This window comes from Antechinus flavipes, chromosome 5, assembly GCF_016432865.1.
Source record: "Antechinus flavipes isolate AdamAnt ecotype Samford, QLD, Australia chromosome 5, AdamAnt_v2, whole genome shotgun sequence".
NCBI classification, from domain to species: domain Eukaryota; kingdom Metazoa; phylum Chordata; class Mammalia; order Dasyuromorphia; family Dasyuridae; genus Antechinus; species Antechinus flavipes.
Window position 1 is genome coordinate 236560930 of NC_067402.1, and position 13174 is coordinate 236574103.

The 13174-nt window shown below is 35.0% G+C and overlaps 1 protein-coding gene across 1 annotated transcript in view; it reads right to left on the reverse strand.

Annotated features, from left to right (window-relative positions):
• PKP2 (plakophilin 2) overlaps positions 1 to 11761 on the reverse strand; it is a 149775-nt gene extending 138014 nt beyond the window's left edge. Inside the window, exon 1 of the mRNA XM_051962136.1 lies at positions 11286 to 11761. Within this exon, the coding sequence (XP_051818096.1) occupies positions 11286 to 11508 (223 nt within the window). The 5' untranslated portion in view covers positions 11509 to 11761. The remainder of the gene's footprint in view (positions 1 to 11285) is intronic.
• Between the last annotated feature and the right edge of the window lie 1413 nt (positions 11762 to 13174).

Sequence of the window (13174 nt, forward strand, 5' to 3'; positions counted from 1 at the left end):
AGAATACATGTAACATTAGTGACAAATATGACATTGGGGAGAGTTGATATCATTTGTGTGAACTGATGTACAGTGAAATGAATAGATACAGAACAATTTGTACAATGACTACAATATTGTTTAAAAAAAAAAAACACTGAAAAATTTCAGAACAGAGCAATGTAGTGATTAAGTATGACATCAGGAAAGGGGCAGTGGATAAAGTACTAGCCATGAATTCAGGAGGATCCGAGTTCAAATCTGATCTCAGACACTAAACTCTTCCTAGCCGTGTGACCCTGGGCAAGTTACTTAAGCCCAATTGCCTCAGCAAAAAAAAAAAAAAAATTGACCTCAGGAGACTGTGATGAATTATGATTTGTTAAAGAGACACTACAGATGCAAAATGATACAGTTTTTAAATATAGTATATGTATTGATTTGCTTTTCATAACTATACTTATTTGTTACAAAGGAGGATTTCTCTTGGGGAAGGAGTTGGAAGCTAGTTGACAGCATGTGCAAAAATTTTTGTAGCAGCAAGGAACTAGAAACTGAGTGAGAACATTATACACTGCAACAAGATTATGTGATCATCAACTGTGATGGACTTGGTTCTTTTCATCAATGAGGTGATTCAAGGCAATTCCAATAGACTCTTGATGGAAAGAGCCATATTGCTCCCAGAAAAAGAACTATGGAGACTGAATACAGATCAAAAAGCATAGTATTTTCATCTTTTTTGCTGTTGTTATTGTTTGCTTTTCTTTCTTGTGTTTTTTTCCCCTTTTGATCTGATTTTTCTCATTAAGGAAGACAAATGCAAAAATATGTTTTAAAAGAACTGCACACATTTAGTTTATAATGGACTACTTGCTATCTAGGGGAGGGAGTAGCAGGGAAGGAGGATAAAATTTTGGTTTTGCAACGATTTGCAAGGATTAATGTTGAGATCTATCTTTGAGTGTATTTTGAAAAATAAAAAGGTATTATTATTTTAAAAAATAAAACAAAGTGACAGCAATGCAAAAAAGTTTACAAAATAAATAAAAATGCAAGAAAATACATAATGCTAATTTTTGTTATTTGTTTCAGTCAATATGAAACCTGTAGGAATGTGTTTCCATTTGAGTATGACATTACTAGACTAGTGCACTGATAAGGAAGGGGAAAGTAAGAAACAAACAATTTGTAATTTATTTTGTTAGGGAAAATAAAATCAGATCCCAGAGAATTCCCCATCCTACCTCACCTTCTCCTCCAAAAAGGAAGGAAGGAAAGAAAAAAGAGCAAAGTAAATAGTTTTATCCCAAGTGAAACTATTTCCTGTAATATATCTGAGACTCATCTGATAGTGATCTTGCATAAACAAAATGTATAGTTAGAGGACTTTGGAATTTTGGCAAACATATTACTTCTGAATGATCTCTTCCTACAATAAAAGGAAATTCTGGTCAATTCTACAGTGTAATATTTGTCATTTTAATTACCAGTTGATTAACATTTTATCTTCTTTTTCCATTTAGAATGAGTTAGTTCATTATAGTGAAAAGATTTGTAGGCAAACAATTGCTTTCCCCCCCACTTCTTAGAGTTAAATTTCTCAGACTATAACTCAATGGGTTTGTGACCCATTTTAAACAACAAAGTAGGACATTTAACTCTCCTGGCATTCTAAATTCCCTGTAGACTCCTTGTTTGTGCTTAGGGCAATATGGTTATTGTACTCCCCCAGCTCTCTCCTGCCCTCGGGTCTTTTTTGCCAGGATAGGATTATATCTAGCAGCCTCCTTTTCCCACGTGATGTTCTATTTTTTCCCCATTAGTCACCCTTAGTACAGCAAACTGCTTTACACAAAAAATTAACAATAAAAATCCTACAATCTATATAATATCTACTAATTGTCTTTACATATGAAAGGCTAGGTTTTTACATCAAGACAACCCCTGAATCAAGACAAAACTTGAATTAATAGCTCCTAGATATTGTTACTGTGTTTTATAAGTAATGAAGAAAAATTAATGTACTAAAAACAGCCTGCAAGAAAAAGGAGGTGTACTAAGCAGAAGAGGGATATTTTTAACAAAGACAGCAAAATGGTTTTCTACACTCTAAAATTGATCTTTTTTTTTTCCAAATAGTAACTCCTTGGGGAATTTTTATTAACATTCTAACAATTGGAACTATTCATAAGTAGAATGGACTGTCTTGATAGAGAGTGAGTTTTCTCTAATTCATTAACAGGTCTTAGAGCAGAGATTAGACTCGTTTGTCAGCTTACATTTTTGGTTTGTACCAAATGAATTCCCTTCCAACTTTAAACATTGGTAGTACTGTGATTCTATGAAGTGAGATGTTGCCTGAATTTTTACCTAGACCTATTAACCTCAAAGAAGTACACATTCAAAAAAGTCAGTTCTTGAGTTATTTTCTATTAAATTCACCTCTCTAATGCTCTTTTCAAACCATATATAGTTAGCTAAGAAAAACACTGGAAAAAACTTTAAAACTTGTATAACTACTAACAGATCACCTACATTTATCTTAACTTCTGTTTTCAGTAGATTATCTGTTGCTTACAAATCACTGGTATGCCAGGAATGCAAGACTGCCCAAACATTTTAAGCCCTTTCAAATAAAATTTCCAGAGCACTTAAACAGGAATCCTGCTGAGCTTTTCTTCTTAGAATTACAGACTGATAAGGGTTTCTTCCCAAACCAACACTCTTTCTTTGGAGAAAAGATAATAACTATAACTCCCAATAACATAGTGTTTTAAAGCACTTTTCCCTTCCACAATAATTTTATGAGACAGGCAGTGCAACTATCATTATATTCATTTTATAGATCAGGGAACTGTGTTTCAGATAGGTGAAGTGTCAAACTCAGATTTCCTGATACAATAATAATTTTACATAATTATTTACAATAATCACAATAATATAATAATAAATTACATTTATGTAATAAATAACAATTCTCAGTAGTGACTTAATGCTGTTTTATTTTTGAAGGATTTTAGTTAACTAGCTAATCTAGATTCTGAGGGAGGGCATATCAATAGATCTAGCTCAGATAATTTTAAGTTCCCCTGAAGTAAATTTTCCTTTTGAAAAGCAGAAAACTGGAACTTTATTGTTAATAGCTATTGCACATTTGTTCTTGATCAACCCGATTTGTTGTTCTGGGTATGCTAGTGAAAGGATTTCAATTTGCTGTGCACTGGGTTTGCAATATTTAAACACCTTACTTTTTAAAAGATCTTTATAATAACCTAAATGATAAGGATAGAAACATTTTATTCCAAATAATTCTTTCCTCAATAAGCCAATTTTATGAAGATCCCTTGAGGTAAAATTTGAAGACTGCCATTCTATTTGCAATTTTCCATCCTTTTCATGATTGTTACTTGACTTTGTGCCTAACCTATGGGACTTAATATAGAAGAAATACCTCTACATTAAAATGGAATTTCCTGGCAATAACATTTCTATAAAACAATATTTAAAAGAGGCAGCATGACATTGGAAGGAAGGAATTTCAGAGTCAGGAGGACCTGAGTTCAAGTCCCACCTCTGACATATATAAGGTATGATGTTAACCTAGTGTTAACCTAGGCATGATGTCATTTAACTGTTCAGTGCTTTAACTCTCTAAAATTATAAACCACTGATGAGGTGCTGACCTACAATATTTTTGAGTAGTCTCTCCCCACAATAAATGAAGAATCCTGGTTATTCCTGGGGTGTAAAGTTTATTATTTTCACTACCAATTGGCTCACATTCTATCTTCCCCAACTAGAGCCAATAAGCTCATTTTAGGGAAAAGATTTGTAGGTAAATTTTTTTTTTTCTTTTTTCCTTAAGGAATTTCATAGACTAAAAATCAATTAGTTTGTGACCCATTTTATGGAGAAAACACCCAAAAAATCCCCCCAAATCTAGCATGTTTCTCAAGTAACTCACAGTCTAACTGAGGAGATAAAAGGCAGGAAAATGACCAGTTAAGAACAGCTTTTGTATGGGTTCAACAAATGGAAACACAAAACCCACATAAAGACAATAGATAAAGTAAGGCAGCTTTATTAAGAGGACATGCTAAAAAGAAGGGCAATCAGAAAAATGGAAACAGGTCAGGTCTGCTGAGAACTGGAACACAACAACTGGTGAAACTGGACACAAAAACTAGTAAAGTCTGTTGGGTTTTTATATGATTCTTATCTGGATTCAACAGGTCTTGGGGGAAGGGACCAGAGGAGAAGGACTGATTTCATACTGGGGAAAGTGAGGAAAGACTCCTAGGGAAATGGCAATTAGTTGATATTCCAACTCCTCATAGGTGGGAAAGAAATAGTTTTTTGGCCATTATTGCTGTTTTTATTTTGATAAGGAGACTCAGAGGATATGAGTTTCCCTAGAACATCTTCATTTAGCAAGGTGAGGAGGTTACTGAGATCCGCACACTTTCACAGCTTGTTGGCAAGCTTTTTATTTCATGTTTATTAATTCCCTATCATTTTCCATATTATTCTACATTTTTCCTTCTTTCCTGTCCTGTCTTAAAGAAGGTAACCTGTGTTATTTTTTTCATTGAAAAGACAAATACTCCTTCACTACTCAAAACTTCTCTTCTTTAATCTTGTCTGGGAAGAAGAAGTATTTTTATACTTTTCTAGGATTAATCCTTCCATCTACACCTTGATTTTATTCAGTTCAATTGGATTCAACAAAGATTTATTAAACATTTACTAGCTAAACATGTATCATAGGCAGGGTAAACAAAGACAAAAATCAAATGGCCCCTGTCCTCAAGAAACTTTCACTTCCTCCTCATTTCCAGTATCTAGAGTAGTTATCCCTCTTTCTATCATGCATCTTCAATTATTTTTACAGCTTTCTTCTTACCTGTTTATTAAACATTCACCTTCAAATAGAAGACATGATTTTTGGAATCCCAGCCCAGGAAAAAGACTCAATCAGAAGTCATGTGACATCTAAACATGAATTTGATGGGAAAATGCTGTGTAGGAAATGAGCTAAATTGTGCTGGCTTTCCTTTATAGACTAGGAAGGTGTAGAAGAAAGTATATCCTGTTGATATTGAGAAAAATGCTTTTGTTTGTTCTTGTTGTATTTTAAAAGCATATAGCCTCTTGTAAAGTTAATCAGTGGTGAAGGATTGCTAGCAAATAAGACCTAATAAGGGATAGGGTGGGGTCAAGTCAATAGTAGTATAGAGAAATATCTCTAACCTTCAGGTTCAATTCCTGAGAGAGTAAGATCAGAGCAAACATGCTATATCGTTTCCCCATTATAATAATTTTTGGGAGCTGAGGCAATTGGGATTAAGTGACTTGCCTAGGGCCACACAACTAGGAAGTATTAATATAATAATAATAGGAAGTGTCTGAGGCCACATTTGAACTCAGGTTCTCCTGATTTCAGGGCTGGTACTCTACTGCACCAATATAGCCGACCCAGGTTTCCCCATTATTAAAAATATGTAAACAAATCCTTATCTTGATTTTTCTACTTGTGATATCATATTTTTCCTTCCCTTCACAACTAGACTTATTGGGGGAAAAAAGTATTCCTAAAGAAAGCTGCCTCTGACATACTTTCATCACTTCTTCACAATGTACCTTTTATTTCCAGAATTTTACTGAAACTGGTCTTTCAAAGGTTGCCAATGGCCCCCCAAAAGACCTTAAAAATCATCCAGTCCATACAGATGACAAAATTGTGAACCTGAATTTAAAGACACTTACTCAAGATTCCAAATCCAGTGCTTTTTTTCATTACACATAATACCTCTTAAGTTCAGAGAGAGAAAGTAACTTGCTGAGTTGCAAAGACTCTGAGCCACTGTTAGTTGGCTGCCTGATTTTTAGTTCCTACTCTCTATTTCTAATCACAGAGATCTCTACTGAGCTCCAGTTTTGCATTTATGACTGCTTTCAGAGCAACTTCATCTGGATAACCACCAGTACTTCAAATAACACATCAGAGAACAAACCTTCTTTATTTCACTATTTCTGTCAATGGGGCACTTGCCCAATTTCCTATGTTAAAACCTTTGACCCTTCTCTTTTCCTATATTCAGTTTCCATGTAAAACAGATTCCACCTGCACAGCACCTCACACTTTTCCCCCCTTCCCTATTACTACAATCACTATAATATAGGCCCATGGACTTTAACAATTGTTTCCTAATCTGTTTTTCCTCTACTTGCTCCTGTTTCAAACTAACTTTCAAAATACTAACAGACTGGGCTTCATGATACCTATCTGCATTTGTCTTCAAGCAGAGGGATGTCATGAAGACTAATTTGTTAGTATTATGAAGAATAAATCCATACTAACTGCCTCTTAAATAAAATTCAAATTTTTTATCTTTAAAGCCCTTTACAATCTGGCAACAACCTTCTTTTCTATGTACTCTGCATGTACTTACCTACCCTTTGCTTTTTTACTTTTGTGTTTTTTGATGATCTGCTCCCTATGCTTGGAATGACCCTTTACTCTTCCATCCTTATTGTTGAATTCCAGTGCTACCATTAAAGCTTTGTTCAAATTTTGTCTCCTAATTGTACATTTTCTTCCTTTAAAACTCACAAAACACTTTGGTTTACTTTTTTATGTATTTATCCTGTATTATAATTATTTTTGTCTTTTTTTTATCTATAATTTTTCTTTCCTGCAGAGGACAGTAGGCATTTTCAAATTACTGAACTGAAGCACAATATCAGAAAAAGCACTGGTTTGGGAATCAGAAAACTTTGTTGCATCCCAATTACCAAAGCAAAGAAGACATTTGACAAATCACATTAAACAAATCACATCATCTCTGTGGACATCTCCCAAGTACCATAAAGACCTCTGTAAAATGGGTCAACTGAACTAGATTGGTGTTTCTTAATGCAAACAAGAATTTGCAGATTGGCAGAATATGAAAATTCTCTATTAAATACAGTTCAATCTTAATACTTTAGACTCCAAGAATAGGATCTAGGATGAAGAAGAAAAGATCTATGAGAGAGAAGGAATTAAAATTTAGAATGGTATAGAAAAATGAGCACTGGATGTAGTAAAAGGACCTAAGATCATATTCTAATTTTGGCATTTAATTGCTAGGCCACATTGGGCAAATCATTTATCTTCACTGGTCCTTAGTTTCCTCATCTATAAAAATGACAGGATTGGAATAGACGTCCTCTAAAGTTCTTTCTAGCGCCATAATTTTGAACAATGACTCTAAATTCTCACCACATTGACATTTCACACTTTTCCCCTTCTTCAAGCAACCCAAACATTTTACTTCTACCTTCTCATCTGAGAAACTTATTTCAAGTGAAAAATCTGAAGCCATTTGCCAAGACTTCCTCCTGACCTCTTCTTTTTAACTCATTCAGATATCTTATACTACTATCTATTCCTTTATCCCTCTTACATGAAAAGTTAACACTTCTTTGTCAAGGCAAAACTCTACATGTAGAAGTGATCCTATTCCATCCCATCTTTTCCAGCAGATTGCCCCTTTCAACATCTTCATTTCTCACTAACTTTCAATTTATCCTTGCTCATTAGATGCTTCCCTAATACAATCATGTTCATGTCTCCCCCATCCTCAAAAAAGCTTAATTGAACTGTCTGTCCTTGAGAGCTATCATTCTGAATCTCTCAATTATATCATTTCTAAACTCCTTAGAAAGTCCATCAATAATCAATATTTTCACTTCCTTTCCTCTCACTTTCTTCTTAACTCTGAAACACAGCTTCCTACATCATCATTCAAATAGAAATGCTATTTCTCAAAATGCACATGTTTAACCTATGCTGAATTACTTACTATAGGAGAAAGGGAGGGAAAACATCTGGAACACAAAGTTATGCAAGGGTAAATGTTGAAAATTATCTATGCATGTGTTTTGAAAATAAATCTTAATTTTAAAAAATGCTATTTCTCTCTCTCTTTTTTTTTTTTTGCCTGAGGCAATTGGGGTTAAGTGACTTGCCCAAGTCATACAGCTAAAAAGTGTTAAGTGTCTGAGGCCAGACTTGATCTCAGGTCCTCCTGACTTCAGGGCTGGTGCTCTATCCTCTGACATCTAGCTGTCCCTAGAAATGTTATTTCTCAATCTGCATTGTTCTTGATCTCTCTATAGCCTTTTATGTTGTCAATAACCTCTCCTCCTTGAGATGCTTTTCAAGACACTACTCTCTCCTGGTTCTTCTCCTATTTATATGATAACTCCTTTTCAGTTTCCTTTGTCAGATCTTCACAGAAGCCATGCCACTAACTCTGGGTGTCTCCCCCACAACCAGTCTCTATCTTTGACTCTCTTTTCATCTTACTTGTTGGCTTCTTTGGTTTCAATTATCATCTCTATGTAGATGATTCTTAGATATATATTTCAACTAATCTCGTTATTGATCTAAAGTCTTTAATCTCCAGCTCCCCATTGAACATCTAAAACTAAATGCCCCAAAGGTATTTTAACCGTAACATGTTCAAAACTGAAAAACTAATTACAACATTACATGTTTGCAAAAACAGAAAAAGGCACCCTACACAATACTTTGTATGATACAAATATTATCTTGATACTTAAACTGGGAAGAATCAAAATATAGTGACTAATATAGAATATTCTTAATGAGTAAAAAAATGTTAAGGAAAATGCTATCAAAGCGGTCACAGAAAAATATCGATGACATTAGAGTGTATGACCAAATTGAATTTATATCAAGAATGAAAGCTTCTGTATTTTTATCTGTAAACAATTTCATCAATGAAAAAGAAAAAAACAGATCAATGAATTGGGTATGCAACTAAGAAACTAAAAAATCAACTAAAAAACCAAATACTAAAAAAAAGTCTAAAAATATAATAAAATTGAAAGCATAAAACAGTATTGAATTAATAAATTACTCTAAGAATTGTGCTCATGCTATTTTATTATACCATGCATGTTTATCTTATGTATTCATTTATCAAAGTCAAATTAGGTCAGAGATATCTATCTTTTGGTTGCAATTGGGCAAATGTAAATATTTTATTTTGTATGTAATGTAAATATTCAATTTATATTAGGAATAAAATTTAACTAATTTAAACAGACTAAAATTCTTACCTTAGATCTTTCTCACAGAAACTGAATAAATGTGGCTAGTTGACCCTGTGTTTTTTTAAAATTGATAACATTAATTACTGATTAATAATATAATTGAAAACATTAATAGTTGATAACATCCTCCTCTCTTCCCATTTATGATTTGTGTATAAAATCTCTACCTTTCCTGAAACAGAATTTTCAGTTTGCAAACTGTATTTCTTACTCTGTAAGTGACTAAAACTACTTATTGATCTCTTAAAAAATCCATCTGGAGGCCTGCTTTGTGCAGCTCCATCTATACACAGTTTAGAGACCAAAAGAGTAAAATTCTGCTAACAATAGTTTTCAAGCACTCTTGTGTTTTTAAATTTGCACTTTATAAATAATCAGTCACCACATTCAACCTCAATGGGATCTAATTTCCAATTAAACACTGGGGCTATTGAATTAAATTCCTAAGATCATTTAGGATGTAGACCTAAAAGGGCCTTAGGAGGGCATAGTCAACTCTTCTAGTTTTATTCATAAGGAAATTGCCATCTCAATTCTCTTTATTGATTTGCTCCAGGTTATACAAAACTACTTAATAAACAGCAAAGATAAAGATTTAGACTTCTAATCCAAATCTAGTTAGGAGGCTGCCTATGAAAAAAAAAACTTAGTTGACCTTATTGATCTGAAAAAAAATGAATATAACAACCCTCCAATTATCCATAGTTGTTTAATTTTATTTTTATCTTGGTTTTCACACTTTGATTTCTTTGTCTTTTACTATCTCAACTAGTCACATTTCACTTTTCTTCCCTTTTCTTCAACACTTCATTTTCTAGACTGTTAAGGGAACCCTTAAGTCCCATCAATTTGAACTTTTAAGAAATCTGTTCTGCCCTAAAACTGCCCTAGAACACCCCTTTAGAGAGGAAGGAAGGAAACAACCTGGGGGAGCAGGCTAAAATTTTTTTCCTGTTTATTAAGATAATGTGCTTTTATCTTTAATCGTGGACTTCCAATTGAATCTTCCATAATGGTTAGATTAATAGAATGACTTGTATTCCCTCATAAAATGCCAGAGCCATAAAGGTGGGAATTTATAGTTAGGAACTCAGATTTTTAAGAAAAAAAGAAGGCATTATGCTAAAGCGTGGGTTTTGGAGTGAGGGACTGTGGGTTCAGAATGATGCGGGAAAGCTTGCTTTCTAGATTCCCACCCTCTCCTAGTTAATAATGTAAATTGCCCTTTAACTCACAAATCCTGGTCCCTTTGAATTCCAATAGAAGATCTGACCTGTTCCCAGCCCCACCCGGATATGAGCCAACTTTGGGGCTACACCCGAAAGCCCCTCGAGCTAAGTCTCCTATTATAAAAAGGCCACGCTGGGAACCCCTCTTTGCAGAGATTCCAAACATGGCTACCATGTGAGGATCCTCTGTCCACTGGACCCTCTGTCCAGTGCCCTCCTTATCTCTACCTTCGTCTATACTTTAACTTTACTTATCAAATAATAAACCTCTTTTATCAATCTAGCTCTCTGGGCCAATAAATGCTTTTATTGGGAACTCGCGCCGCTACTAGACCCCCTTGCGTCAAATCTGTACCCCAAACCTGCCACTAGACTTAACCCTAATTTCATTTAGGTACCCCAAAGCTAGACCTCAACAAGATCGTAATTCAGTCACTATTTGTGATCTTGAACAAGTCAGTATATTTTTTAAAGGAACTCAATTTCTTCAATTGTAAAATGAGGGGTTTGGACTAGATGATCTCTTAGATTAATTTCAGATCTCAATTTATGGGTCTTATAAGACAAGTAAGTGTGAGCCTAAAAAATTTTAAGCTTTGGTCAAGAAGGGTAGCCGGTACTGGCTGGGTATATTGGGCCTCTTAAAATAGATATAAAGATAACTATATTATGAAACCCTATAAAATTATTTTTGTATTTTTTTTCTTTCAAACAGTTACCAGTGGTTTGGGGAACTAAAGAGAGGCAGATGCAATCAAGTAACACATAAAGTTGCTCTTATATGCAACTGGTCTAACCACGAATAAAAGTCTTCCCCAGATTTTCCTAACAGGGAAGGACATCAGTAATCGGGGTGGGGCAGCCTATGGGAAGCTCTGAAAAAGACTCGGGAAAGAGAGAAGGTCCCGGGATCCGCCCGGGGCTCCCAAGAAGTCGAGGTACACTCACCGTTCGCCACTAAATTCTTGCCTTTCCTGGCTAGCGTCTGCTGGACTTGTTCCTGAATTCTGAGAGTTTTAACAGACTGGTCAGTGTGGCTACTGCTCCCAACCAATTTTAGCCTGGCCTCGGAAGGCAGAGCCAGACTGGAGCTGTCCAGCTGCTCTAAGATTTGCTGGCCCAACACAGTTCTGATGTAGCCACATTCCTCAGATAAGCTGGGGGCTGCCATGATTATAAGAAAGCAGTGTTGGGGGCGGTGAGTCGAGTGCCTGCCGCAAAGTTCTGTTCCCCTTCCTGTAGCGGCGAAACCTGGGAGAAAAGAGGCTGTCTGAAGTAGTCCTGGGCGGTAGTTGACTATAATGCCAGCAGGTCTCCGCCCCTGGGCTACGCCTCCGCGGCTTTGGGCCTCTCCAGCAGCTTTCTCCTCCCATCTGAAAAAGACTCTTCCTGCCTCCCTTTCTTTCCCTCTCCCTTCCTTTCTCTCCCTCTTCCTCCTCCTCCCTCAACTATCCCCTCCTCTTTACTTTTCCTCCTTCCTCCCCTCCCACTTTCTCTTTGATTCTTGAAAACACTGAACAAGAAGTAGCCAGATGAACTCTACTAGGACCTGGAGAGCTACTTTGCACCTGCGCTCTAGAAAACTAAACCAAACGAAACCAGTAAGGTATTAACAGAGTTTAGATAATCCCAGTGAAAGGTCAGAAAATTATATGACCTGTATGTTAAAGAGAAATGACAGAATGGAGCTAAATAAGCCAATAAAATGACATTTGTGAGACAAATGGCCAGAATCCAAAATAATTTTTCTTAAGCTGAATTAACGAAACGCTTTGTAATTTTCTCCTTTTTTTTGCACAGATGCTCACAGAAACATGTTCTTCCTCATTCAGAGTTTCTATTTGCCCTTCAAATGCACAAACTGTACCCAGAACACTTTTGCTCACCCACTCTCTCCCTTAAAAACAAAAAAGGTACTGGCATATGAAAAAGAATTCGAATTAGTGGCAAATTTTATTGCGTTAACATTTGCTATGTGGGTATCTCTGTAGAAGATACTTTTTGCTTTTCAATATACTATTAGTATATTTATTATAATTGAATTCAATTAAAGGAATATTTTATAAATGCCTATTTTATGCTTATATTGACCTACTGAGAACCATACAAAGCATGCTAAACAGATAACTTGTCCTTTAGAAATATGAAAAAAAGTTTTTAAAATGCATTCTGAATATAAAACCAATGGAAAAGGCTACTTAGCAAACGAACACAAAATGTCTTTTCCATGAATCAGATTCTCAAAATCTCCCACATAGTTTTGTCCATTTTAGATGATTTGGACATGAAGCCCTGTTACACACAGAAGATCCATGACTATTATTTATTTCTTCAAAGAAAAACTCAAGACATTTATTCATATATAGAAAAAATAGCTAAAACATAATACATTAATTCATTACCTGTCCAAGTGGATTGATTCTTAAAACATTAAAAGATGAACCAATCAAGTGTTGCTGTTGGACAGGAATTTCCCCTTCACCTCAACAAAACACAGTCTGAAGTAACTCACTCAAGATCCATATCTTATTTTTTGAACTGAAATATTCAGAGGTCATCTCCTGAAGGACAATCAATACTGTGACCCTGAATTCAAACTTAAAAGATTGTCTTTGAGGGTAGTATGGAAACAAAACTCTTCTTCCTCCTACAATCTTTAGTCTAATCTGAATGAGAAACCTTAAAAGTGTTTTTTATCAATTTTGAGGAAACAATGCTCTGTGCTGAAAATTTTAAGCTTTATTCTTATTTAAAGACTTTTTCTAAAGAGAGAAACCTATTCAGTTCAAAAAATAATCTTCTCTGAAATTTGATTAGGTTAATGATCAGAATGAGAC